Source organism: Lates calcarifer, linkage group LG19 (genome assembly GCF_001640805.2).
Source record: "Lates calcarifer isolate ASB-BC8 linkage group LG19, TLL_Latcal_v3, whole genome shotgun sequence".
Classification (NCBI taxonomy): Eukaryota; Metazoa; Chordata; class Actinopteri; family Centropomidae; genus Lates; species Lates calcarifer.
In genome coordinates this window covers 6,636,792-6,649,992 of record NC_066851.1, presented here as the reverse complement: position 1 = coordinate 6,649,992, position 13,201 = coordinate 6,636,792, and the positions used below count along the sequence as shown (strand labels likewise).

The following is a 13,201-nucleotide window of genomic DNA, read 5'->3' as shown; positions in this document are numbered from 1 at the left end:
GTCTTGCACAAATGCCCTTGTTTACTGAGAGATAACAACCATGAAAAAGTGACAAGTGGCTCCGAGGTGGGCGTTGAATAGTGAATACAAGCCAAGTGCATAAAAGCAACAGACTGTACTTGAAGCATCAAAAACAAGCAGCAAAAACTGTAATTGTCATCAAACACATCTACAAATATTCTTAATAAAATGTCAATGTAAATGAATCATTTCTTCCATTAATTCCAATAAAAGCAAACGAAGCTCAGTATAATGCTTCAGCTGCATTAAGGGTAGGGCTTCCCTCTGGGGACACCCATTGTAAGTATGAAGTCTGTGCATTCATGCACTAGTAAAAGCATTAATTGACATAATGGTACTGGAAAGAAAATAAGTATCTATAAAAAGAAGGGCTATGTTTTGAAAGGATAGAGGTGCTTTTCCACAAGAGCAGCAATAATGTTGCTGATATCCTTATAAGGGCAGTAGTGGCCTAGAGGTTATATAATCCTTTAAACTGTGTCAGGCAACATCATACAGTTTCCACCTGTTTATTGCATGCATGCAGTGTAGTCTTAGTGCCTTAAGCTATATATATATATATATATATATATATATATATAGATAATTTCTACTGTTACAACTTTCTGCCTATTTTCTGGAAAGGTAATGTGCACCGACTGAACAAGAAGGAAGGGATCATTCTTTGAATTGCATCTCAGATGGTTCCTTCTGTTCCTCTGATATAAGCTGTATCCTGATTCCGTATGTTGTCATAGTATGTTTTTTTTGTTTTGCTTCTATTTCAGTCAACTCTAACCAGCTACCCCAGCCTATCCCATTGTGTAATTCCACTTTGTGATTATGAGTCATGGTAGCATCCAGTCTGTCTTCAGTCCAATGCGAGAAACTGAAGAAGCTGCGCTGCCCAGAGAGTGGATTCTAACCTCTGTTTTGATTCAGTCTCACCACTCTTACTAACCCTGGTTCCATCTGCAAAAGGCAGGTGTTTGCAACTTCATAGGGTAATATTATGTCAGTGTTCAGCTTGTTTTGCTGCTGCCAGGTACCCAAGAAGAACTGATGAATGCAGTTTTATGTCTTTATAATAAAAATCTGCAAAATCTGCAGACTCTCGTCAACATGGCAAGAATAGGTTTGAGGTCATTTAAAAATAATTTGTCACATGGTTTGTCCACCAGAGAGTGCTCACAAGTTGATTTTTCAACTGTAAAATCTCATACTCAATATACATATTATTACAATTAAAGAAGACAAAAAACATCAAGAGTGTTCACGTTATGTTTATGCAAAACAAAATTACTATCAACCAATGTATTGTTATCTAATTTTTTATACCCTCCACTATTGATAACTCAAAAATTGAACTCTGGTTGGACTTTTACTTTTAATCTGCAGTTACTGATAGCAGCCATGCTGCTGTTTTTCATATTGCCAGTGGATTGTGGGTGTGGCATAACAAAATATTCACCTCAATGAATCGAGTCAAAAAATTAAATATGACTACTGAATCTCTTGAGCTCATTTGTCACAGCTGAATGTCACGGGGAGTGCAGAGGGGGTTATTATTACCAGCCAATTTAATACATAACTGCAAGTGCAAACACCATGAAACTCCACAAAAGGCTACACTAATTATCTCCAGTTTGTGTCGACCCTGCCATTTATGACCTCACCATCCTTTGAAAGTTAGATGAAGGCAAAGCTCAAATTAATGAGAAATTCTATTGATTGAATATCTTCAAGCGGTTTGGAAAGTGCTCAAACTCATTGACTGACCCCCTTATTTTAGCAGAAATAATCTTTTAAGCTTTTCCCCTTGCTTTCTTTTCAAAGCAGTGGTTTTCCATCCTGTGGTTTCACAACCCTACTGGTTTTTATTCCAACCATCTAATGAGGGGCTAAGTGACACCTGCGATGCCAGGTGAATGTAATTAACTGCAATCAACCACATGGTAAGATAGATAACCAGCAGCACTGTGGGTCCTGAGGACAGGATTGAGAACCACTGTATTAAAGAAACAAATCACTGTGTTAATTAACACAATGCAAACTAAATGTCAATTTTACAATTAGCAAAGGAAAGAAGAAAAGGGCAAAGTGGTTTGTGGCAATGATTAAATGAGCAAAAAGTCAGATTCTGAAAGTTACAAAATGACCACACACCACAAGAAAGCTCAGAGAAGGGAAATTACAAATAGCTTAAATGAATAGTTTGACATTTTGGAGAATACACTTCTTCACTTTCTTGCCAAGGGTTAGATGAGAAGCTCAACATCACTTGCATACTGGTTCTGTCTGTTGAATATGATGCCAGAGCTAGGAGTCAACTAGCTTAACAGAAAATTGGAAGCACGGTCCCTTAAAGGTGCTATATATATGAGTATTTGCTATTACTACTTTGCCAACACTAGCATAAACAGCTATTTTCTTACCAGTCTGGAAGAAAAGTAAATTCTACAGAAACATCTTTTCTATATTCATCAAGACTGTCTGGAGTGGTGGAAAGCAATGCCAGTGCTAACTCTTGTTTTGCTTCTATTTCTGTCACGTCTTTTCTTTACCGCTGAAAGTAGTTTCTTGCCCTCTGGGCAGCGCTACTTCTTCTTCTCATGTTGGACTGAGGACAGAATGTAGGCTACAGTGACTCACTATTGCCTCTTGAGGTACATAGTGATATTACGAGAAGGGACAGATGGGGCTAGCTGGTTAGTATGCTAACTTCAGTAGAAATCTCAGCAAAATAATATATCTTTCATGTAATGTAAAAGTCATTTCTTCACATTCCATTGATAATTTTAGTTAATTTTTGGAATATACCTAGATACAGCACCTCTAAAACCACAATATGTTTTTACACTTTTTTACAAATATTTATAATTTGTTATTTAGTGAGCTTTATAGGTGCTGGAAAGTTAACTTTTTTTCTTTGTGAATAAGCTCAAGTCTCCTTTTGCTTTAGCTTCATATTTAAAGGAATGACTGGTGGAATTGAGCTTTTCATCAAACTCCTAGCAACAAAGCAGACAGGTATAATTCCAAACAATTCACTGAACAGGGACTAAAACTTCAGGCTTTCAGAATTTCATACTTTTTCAAAGCAGGACACACAGTTGGAAAGTTGCTCAAAGGACCAGAACCCCCCGTCCCTGGGATCTCAGACAGTTGAAAGTTTGAAAAAAAAAAAAAAAGGAAAAAAGATAAAGAATTAGGTACTAGTCTGAGATGCGCCTTAAAGATGATCAATAAAATGTTAAAATCAATCCTACAGTGCACTGGGAGCCAGCAACATCAAGCTAACACGGGGGTAATATGCTGTTTCTTTGTGGCTGGCTTTATATAGCACATACAGGTGTACAGGGAGTTTGGATCAATACTGAAATCACAGTGTGTGCAATGACTGCTTTATGCTGCACGATTGTGTTCTGTGTTCACGTGCTGATAGTGTCTCATGGGCCCTTATATATGTTAAGTGTCTGGGCTTTAAATGTAATCCAAGCATTCTTGATCACAATGCCACAAAGTAGGCTAATTGCCTCTCTTATTACCCCCCTCATTCATTTAATGTGGGTTAACAAATCCTGCCATTGATCCTTAAGCAGGAAGGAGACGGATGAGCACCTGAATGGGCCCTGGGGAAATTGATCAGCCATCTACAGAATGGTAAGCTGATGAAACATTGAGCTTCACAAATGGTCATGGCTTAGGGTTTACACAATGTAATGTCCTCATTATAGCTGCTGGCAACATACACCATATGTAATACACATTACTTTGTGTGTTAAATGTGTAGTTTTCCTCCTGGTGTGCAGTGTTTCTACACATTATGACTCACCCACCACAGAGAATCAGATTGTGAGTTTTTACATTCATAGCAATGTTAAAAAAAAAAAAAAAAAGAGAGAGTTCCTTTTAGATGCGTTACGCTTTTGCTGATTGTCTGAAAGTCCCTCTTCACCTCTGCACACACACAATACATTTTTCAGCTTGTATTGCTGCCTCAGTTAATTTCTTTTCCTGTGAATTGTGAGCTGCCACCATCAAAGCCCCAGATAGGAAATACTCAGACAGACAGACAAGACCACAGTGTAATCCACACAACACTGAGCCCCTAAATCACTGCCTTTTAAGATGAAAGCCTGCAGGATGTAGGATGTCCTCATGGCTGTAAACAAATCCATCCCTGTACTGCCTATACTGGCCTTACAAACACCAGTTTAAATGGGGTTGCAGCTCCCTCCAGTGTGAAGTGATGGACAGCAGTGGAATGATTACCTATTAAGACCTGCTTGGAGCCACAGCATCCACAAGAATATCCAGTGTAGTCCTAAAACAAGTCAGGTGGACAAATATTCTACAGTAACAACATTTTATGTTTTGGCTCTTTGTGCTTGAGTCACAGCTCTAATACAAATTGCTTCAGCAATATTTTTTTTCTTTTGGAAGTCTGTTCTAATTTTGGTTTTTATTTTGTATTTCCCCTGCTGCACAGTGTCCGTTTGTCCGGTTGATTTGACCCATTGTCTCACGTCAGAGGGTTTGGGATTTTGATAATTGCCTCTGATTGGAAAACAAGGAGGCCCTGTGGCTACCGGGGCCAACTGGAGACTGAGAAACTGTGTTCATTTCAATTTGCCGCATTGATTGTGTTGATTGCTGCCAAGGTTGGTCTGTAACCCCATTTAATAAAGTGACCGTGTCTGTGGCCTTGTGTTTACCCGTCTGCACAGACTGGAACATTTGGGTTTATTACAATGCACAACAGACAGATAAAAAAATACTATATTTATCTCTGTTAGCAGGCAGTTTTTAATAAATGTGAGATGCGAACAAACCTGCATTTATCTTTTATGGTTGTTAAGAGACAGATTTTGTTATATATATAAAATCTTATGAAAAGGTTTTACTATGAGCTGTTTCAGATGTTTTGTCCACCCCATTAACATCAGAGAATGAACTGGTATTAGAATTATTTCTAAGAATAAAATCATACAACTCAAACAGCATTAATTATTAATAGTTAACTCGTTTCACTTTAGCTAGGTGTACCTAATAAACTGCCATCTGAGTTCACAGTATGCACTTTTCACGACAATCACTGAACAAGTGAATCCTTTATCTGGTATTGATGATGTCGTTTACATTTACAGCAAAAGAAAATTCAACACATTTCTTGTAGTTTTTAATGTTTACAATACAAACAGCATGTTGTAACATTAAGGTTAGTGAGAGACCAGATCAGACAAAAAAACATCTTAAAATTTTTATTAAACTGAAAGTGAAATGTTTGTATGTTTAAATCTTAATAAATGTGATGTAATAAGTTTGAGCAATGTGAAAAAGTCTGTATCTACATGACTTTGTTAATGTTACAAATAGAGTGAGTATTCTGTTGTAGCACCTTTATGTCAAATACTTTCAGTACAAAGTCATTTATCACATACTACAAGTGTAGTTATGGTGGCATTCAACTCAATCAGCCTCAATGTGGTGTTAAAGGCCAGGTCTGTGCATTGATCAGATTTCATGTTAAAGACACCTCCCCCCGATCACAATGGTCTGTATCACATAGTGAAGGTGGCACGTTTGTCTCATATTGAACTTAACATCTGTAGACTCAACTCAATTAGTGTGAGGCACTCTTATGTCTGCTCTAGAAAGGTGCTATAAACATTCATTTTACTCAATATTTTATAACTGAAGTGCATGCTTACGTGATAAATCAGCTGGCCTTTAAAGGTTACAAGCACAACCACGTCAGAACTTCAACAAGGACCTAATGAAGCTTCTAGATGCACTTAACGCTTGATCAGATCAAGAAGGATCTAGTTGCAGATGCTTTGCCTGCTGGCTTAAAGAATGCCAAACCTTGAGAATGTGATGACATTTGTCATGTTAAAGTGACATTTTTAAAGCCGTTCTGGTGGCAATGAAGTGAGATGTTGCCCAAAGTAACCTTTTCTTGCAAAGTTCTTTTTACACTGACATTTTAAGGGATCTTGGGATGATAGGGTGGGGTGGGGGGTGGGGTGTTTGAATTTGGCTCTTTCACACTAGCCAGGGCTTATGGTGAATCCTAAGCTGCTTGGAAGCTGTGGCAAGGACTTTCCCATTTTCCTGAAATTGATTTTTCTCCTTTAGTATTCTTACTCTACACACTGGGAATTGAAACCATGGGATAGAAAACATTTGGATGGTCTACCAGAAACATCCTCAGCTTCTCTTCCTTCTAATGCTGGGTTGATAAAAGTAAATCATTAAAAGTCAATATCCTAAAATAGAGCACCATCGCACGTCAAAAAGCAATCCATTTATAGCAAGGAATGTACTGATTACAGGTTGCAAAAAAGTATTCCACGATTTAACAGTTAATAATTGCAAAACCAATGTTTTAATTATATTAACACTCAAATGAATATGAGTCATGAAATACTTTAAAAAGGTTGATTACGTGCAACAGTTCAAGGCAAAAAAAGAGCATAAAATAAAGGTCTAGCAATCTAATAATATGCAGGCAAATTAATGTAATAAATTAAAAGGGTTTTAATGTCATTAAGGATTACAGCAAACCAACAATGCTGTAGAAAATGGGAGAGAAATATACATTTTTTTTGCATTTCAGGATTCCCTGCCATTAAAAAAAAAATCAACACAAATTTCTTTAGTAGAGTTTGCAGCACTCTAAATGTCATCCACTATTAATACCTCTTATTGTTAGTGTTTTGGAAGATTCTTGTTTTATCTTTTTTTCCATGGGTTTTTTCCCTTGTGGTTCAAGTCCTGGGCAGGTTATGGAAACATTTGGCATGTAGTCTTGGATCGGGGTTTTTCTTTCCTCCAGATTGCATTCCGCAGAGTCTTTGCAGCAAAGTAAACATATGCACCAACAACAAATAAGACAAGAAAATGAAAGAGGCACATAGGGGCATTTCTCAAACAACAAATTTGTTCTTGGTGGTTGAACCGCTTTTGGTAGCTGTGTCTGCGTGGGATTGGTAGCCAATAGTCATCTTCATGGGAAGCCCCAAGCGCTCCTTGTAAACTCTCCTGTTGACAGGGAAATGACAGAGTTAAGAGGACCAGAGTATGTCAACACCTGTAGTATAAGCACTACTATATAATAACTGACAGTGAAGATCCGACTCACCCTATGTGTGTTACAGCTTCCCGGTTCTCATAGTCTGATGTCCAGACTGCTATTTTATCTCCTTTTGTGCGGATGTTGACCACGGCTCCGCACACATCATCGCTGTAGTCGTCAAAGGCCTCTCCGACTAAGCACAGGAGCTGGTGTATGGATAGAGAGGAATAAAAGCTATTGTCATAACTCTATGACTCACATCTTGACTTTAAATGTAACTGCAAAGCCTCCACATCTTATGAAAGAGGAAGGCCACAGACATTGTTAGCTTTGTCATCTTGATTACGGTAAATCGAGATTTATATTCTTCCCCTCTGCTGCACCAGTCTTTCACTTAGGTTTACCAGAACATTTGCAGGGTAGGTTGCTTTCGTTTACAATTCATATTCAAACTTTTCTGAGGTCAGTGAGGTAGAAAGACATCATGTAGCAGATCACAATCTAACATTTTAAAATGTTCTCAACTTCAGTAATCTGAATATTATATCTTTTGTTTTTCCATTGTAAAATGCAAACTCAGTGAATGGTAGGGAATCCTCTTAGCTAACTATCAACTGGGGGAAAAACAAGGCGAGGAGAAACAAAAACTTAAGTCCTCCAGTCAGTTCACACCATGAGAGATTAAAGATAGCACAGCAGTCCTTTCTTGTTCGATTGCTGTGCTCATGCTGCATTTACATACAATGGGAAAGCAGAATGGGAAGAAAGAAAAAACTTACTCTAATTGGGAAGGGATCACACATTATTCCAGAGTGGAATAAATTAGCTGCTTTTGTTGTGTTACATATTTGTAGCAGTTTGAGCTGACTGGTTTGTATAAGTGTCAATATTGGATTATACTTTGATGTAACTGTAAGTGGTGGTGCATTTACAGCCAACAGTTTGTTGACGTCTGTAGTTCTTCTCACCGAATCAGAGGAATTGTTAATGTCAGATATTCCCCATATCAGTTTTTATCACTAGGCTGCTTGCAGTTAAGTTTTCAACAACATGATGTGAACAAGGCATCAATGCTGCCACTAAATACAGCTCCATATATATAAATGGGACTACCATTTTAATTAGTAATATTGCTGCAGTACAGCCTCCTGACGTTAGTTTTACCTTGCTTGTAGACAGCTAGGGAGACTTCACATCCTTGACATAAAGTGTGAACTGTGATGACATCAGTGGTAATTGGATATCTGTCAGAACTTGGACATATATCATATTGCCAGCACTGTTCACTCCTGTTGTGCCTTGTGCAATGCCCTCCGTTGATCCTTGAGTTCAATGGTTCAGCTCAAAACTGAATTGCTGTCTGGTTGACTAGATAGCACTAAGGTTCCAACATTCCTTAATGGAACCAGTTCAAGAACCACAGCTCATTTGGTGGAAAAGAGCTGTCAGTGTCAATATCAGACAGTTTAGTTGAACACTAAAAAATGTTTTGCTTCCAGCTTAATATATAGTAAAATAATTAGTGTGAATGCTATTGGAAAAATAAATTGCCATCTTTCAGCCCTCAAGAGGCCAGTAGCTACAGTATTGACAGTACAGTAAGTGGTGTTTGCTCATTGGTAAGTCACAGCTTGCTAGATGTCTGTATCACTGTCAGTGACCTTTAGAGCAGCAAGAGAGCTCAGCACAACACTGTGAGGGCTGCACATTTAGCAGCAAGAAAGCCAATTTTCAATTGCTCTCATCTGACTGCGTTGTGACCCCATCATCAGCTCAGCACACAGTCAAGGCACCAGTTATTTTCTTAGATATCAGAGAAGGTTTTGTGTGTAAAAAGATGTTAAGCAGACTAAACAATCTCATCTGTGGTTCAGATCAGTTTTAAAAGGTATGAGAGGATGTAATAACCCATGTCAGCAGTGTGACAAATGTAATGATAGAGTCGTACAACTAATTACGGCTGCCAGCAGGTCGTAAATGTACTACCTTGGGAGGAGGCTCAAGAAATGATTAATAGAACCACTTGTTTGAGTAACAACGCTGAGCATGATACGAGGCACAGCAGCCACAGCCAAACCTACTGTTTCCAGCCAGTAGCGGTCCAGGTCTAATCTCCTCTGCTGCTTGGTGAGTGTGATCAGCCAGCGGCCGCCACGCTTGTTCCTCTCGTCCTCCCACATGGGTTCAATGCCATCCTGCAGCAATAGTTCAGATTGTCAATAATACACATCCTGAACCACTGTACCAAAACTTCAAAACAACCTTTAAAAGGGAGGTCTCAACAGGATTTCAACATCGCCTGCAAGAAAAATATCTTTTCCAACTGTCAAATAATCACAGCGCAAATTCTTTAAATCCTGTTAGACGTTCACAGCTGGAATACTAAAAAGGTAGCAAGAACTCAACACTTGTTCAGTCATGCTTGAATATTTGTTTAACATCTCTTGCTCCAGTTGCATTTCTGCCCTTCTACACATGCTCTGCCTCAACATCTTCAATCACACTGCAGTTATTGGTAAAAATCAATATTTTCTACTATTTCATATGAAAAATTTGTAAACGTTAAATTATACAGATGGCATTAAACTCCCCTGCTAAGAAAACAACTTCACTAGTTAGTCTTCGCCACAGGTGATCCTGCTAATGATTTCCATAAAAGCAAACTGATCAAAGAGTGTGGTTATATTTGATTACCGCCTTTTCCATTTATTATCATAACCCATCACAAACACAGTATAATTAGTGGCTCCTAGCCGCCTCCTGCTTTTCAACTTACTAAAAACTTCCGCCCACGCTTCTCATTTTCTATCATCACATCTGGTTAAATGAGCAAATGAGCTCTTTTAAGCTGATGAGCTCTGAACTGGTAAAGGCAGATGTCTGTCTTCTGTCTTTGTTTGCCTACACTCCTCTAACGATGCTGTTGTTTTGATTGGAATTCTTTGTGTCAACAATTCAATTAGGTATTGTTCTGTTTGCGGGAGCTTTATTTGAATCTACTGTCGTAAAAAAAATCTTGCAATTCAGCTTTATTGGTAAGCTGGTGATAAAATGTTTTTATTATGTTTTCAATTCAGTGCCAATTGCTCTCACAGGGATCAGTTTGAAACAGAATTGTGGGATCATCAGTTTTTAAATTACTGCCAAAAAAGGGCTTTTATTCCTATCTAACGCTTCAACAAATAATAAATAATGCAAAAGCTTAATATTTATTGTCATATCTCATTTCCAAGTAAATTTGATCTTACACTTTCAAAGAAAGATGTTTTATAGCTTTTAATGACATTCTTTTAGTTTCATTGAGTCAACAGCAGAAAGTGAGAGACAACAACATTGTTGTACATATTGATGAACACACAATTCAGCAACTGGGCACACTGTTGTGTAAAACATGAAGTGCTTTTCTCAGCACCAGGGAGGATACTGACATGTAAAATAAACAAAAAATGGTTTTAACCACGCTTTAATTTGTGTTTGAACTCCTCACTCTCTGCACATTGACATATGAACGCAAACTTACCTTAAAAAGAGAATAATCACAGCCTGACATGAGGTTGCTTGACAACTGGATGTGATTGTAGAGACTAGAAATGACAAGAGCACAGTGTTAACAAAACACGCTCATTCATCATTTGCAGATCTTACAGTAATTCAGAAACACAGTATACAGTTGTGACATTTTACTGCTTCAGTCACTCCACTGAAGTACAGAAAACACAAAAGGACTCAGAGAGATTTATTGCTCCTTACGCCCAGAAATCTTCAACCGTGTCAAACTTCGAGATGAGTCGCAGGTTGGCCTGCCATGTTTTGCTCTTGTCATTCTTGAAGAACCACAGAGACCATCTGTTGGGGCGAAAACAAGAAAAAGGAAATCTGCATAAATGCAACAAGCCCCTAATTAAACAGGAGGTAAACAAAAATAACCAAAAGCCATTGAGTTCTGAACAAATGAGCGACGTATGGGCGCACCTGGATGCTGCTGACACAAACTGTTCAGTAAATCAAGCCGTCGCTCTTGCGGTCCAATTAATTGTGACGCCGTGTCATACTTGCTCAACGCTTAATCCTCTTATGGCTTGGCAACTGCCTTAAGCTCTTTAGGTTGAAGAAGTCTAAAGAAAATTGTGGCTGTTGACACAATTTTAAAGCTCCTAGTCTGTCAGTGGCTATGGGTGCTGTTTTTAAGTGAGAACAACAACAACCCCAATAAATGCCAGAAAAGGACAGAATAAGTCAACTGATACAAATGAAACTGCCTTCAGATGAACTGTTAATGCATGTTCACTGACTGATAAGCAAGTATGACAAACCAACAGTCAGTAGGCTTCAGTTCATGACACATTTGACTATTCCTAATGAACTTGTCCAGTAAAATACCTCTTGTTTTATTATAGGCCATAAAATGAGGCAGCATGTACTCCACAGTCCCTTTGATGGACCTCTACAAGTCTGTTTCTTTGGCTAATAATGCATGCTAGGATAGGCTCAAGCACCCCATGACCTTGTTACAAAATATGCGGATCAATAGAATGAATGAATGCTAGGCAGTAGTAGGCATGTTGGTTCTATTGTGCTTTGAATAATAGTGTATCTAACCCAGTAAAGAAAAATAAAGGCATTTCTGTCATTTTGATCACAAGTATTTTGGGGATATTTGGCTATAAAACTTGCACCAACAGTTAAAGCTGACTGTCAATATATTTCAAACCTCACAACTGAGCTGTGAGTCACCAATAAAGCATTTGGGGTCAAACTTTTCTTTTAGCTGACTGGCTTTGTGTTGAGTTTGGCTTTCTTATTTGACCCTTTTGGACACAAAATATCCTTGAGGAATTTAAATATATATAAAATATTCATTCATTGCTTATTTGTATTCAGCACAAAAGCGAGCTGGAACCTATCTGAGTAAAGATTCAGAGGAAAACACTGAAACACCTTGGACAGGTCACCGGACTTTCACAGACAATCACAGTCGTACTGTGGGGAAATAAAAAGTCAGATCCAATAGACTACATTAGTTTGGAGTGTGGAAGGAAATCCACTTTAACACAGGAATAACATTAAAATACAGAGACAAGATCAATGCCACAGATAAAATTAGCTGTTATGTCAAGTCTCCCTCTCTCAGGGTGAGAAATAAGTGTATTCAAATAATCACCTTTATTTTCATATAACTCCACTTTACTCACTTTTCATTTTTGATCAGAATCTATGTGGAATTCAAACATATTCTCATTTGGAGAAAAGAGTAGTTTGTACTTTTATTTTATTTTGACATGCTGTTTTTATTGTGCATAGACAACTTTGGACATTGCTCAGCTTCCTCTCAGTGAACAAAGCATTCCCTGTTTTTGGTGAATGGTCAATTTGTCTTGGTTTCACTTCATTATAAGCTGGCCAGTTGTGTGGAGGAAGGGTCTTTCACTTCTTGAGCAATGCCAAAAGATCAAACAAGTGGGTGACGCATAAGTCACCAATCTTTTCTTTGAAGCTGGCGATGTGTACTTTTTTCCATTTTCACACACTCACATTTAGGAGCAACCAATAATACTGATGGTGATCAGATACCGAAATGTGTGAATGCTTTGTGTAAACAGGTTTGTCCTCCAAAAGAGAACTTGTTCATGTTAATTACATTTTCAACCACCTTGTTCCAATCAAAACCCAGTTAATTCAACAGGCAAACCAAAGCAATACTTGTCTATTAGCAGTCAATAAAACAAAAGAGTGAAGCTCAGTTTTAAAACTGGAACGGTTAGCCAATTAATCGATTAGTTGACAGAAGATAAACAATTTGACAATCGACTTTTCTTTTTTTTTTTTGCTTTTTTAAAGCACAGCACAAAACTGTTAAAATTCTCAGGTTTAAGTTTCTCATATTTTCTGGGATATTTAATTGAGAGTCCTGTGAAGTTTTTAAAAAGTTTTGGTAATTTATTTTTTGTCAGTTGACTAAATAATTAAGTGCTTGTTTGATCAAAACTTTGTATTCTGTGATCCTAAAACTAGCCCTCTATGTTGGAAAGAAAAGATCATTGATAAATAGGTGTAACACATACTGAAATTAGTTGATTCTTTGATGCCATGTACTGGATATATTACACTTTATGGCTGCTA

The 13,201-nt window shown here is 37.8% G+C and overlaps 1 protein-coding gene across 1 annotated transcript; it reads right to left on the bottom strand.

Moving 5' to 3' along the window:
- Positions 1-6,932: 6,932 nt before the first annotated feature.
- Positions 6,933-11,582, bottom strand: eif4eb (eukaryotic translation initiation factor 4eb). Its single transcript, XM_051078339.1, has 6 exons — positions 11,578-11,582; positions 10,832-10,927; positions 10,602-10,665; positions 9,163-9,276; positions 7,148-7,287; positions 6,933-7,047 (listed from the first exon to the last, which is right to left on the bottom strand). The coding sequence occupies exons 1-6, from the start codon at positions 11,580-11,582 to the stop codon at positions 6,933-6,935; spliced, it is 534 nt and encodes a 177-aa protein (XP_050934296.1).
- Positions 11,583-13,201: the final 1,619 nt, after the last annotated feature.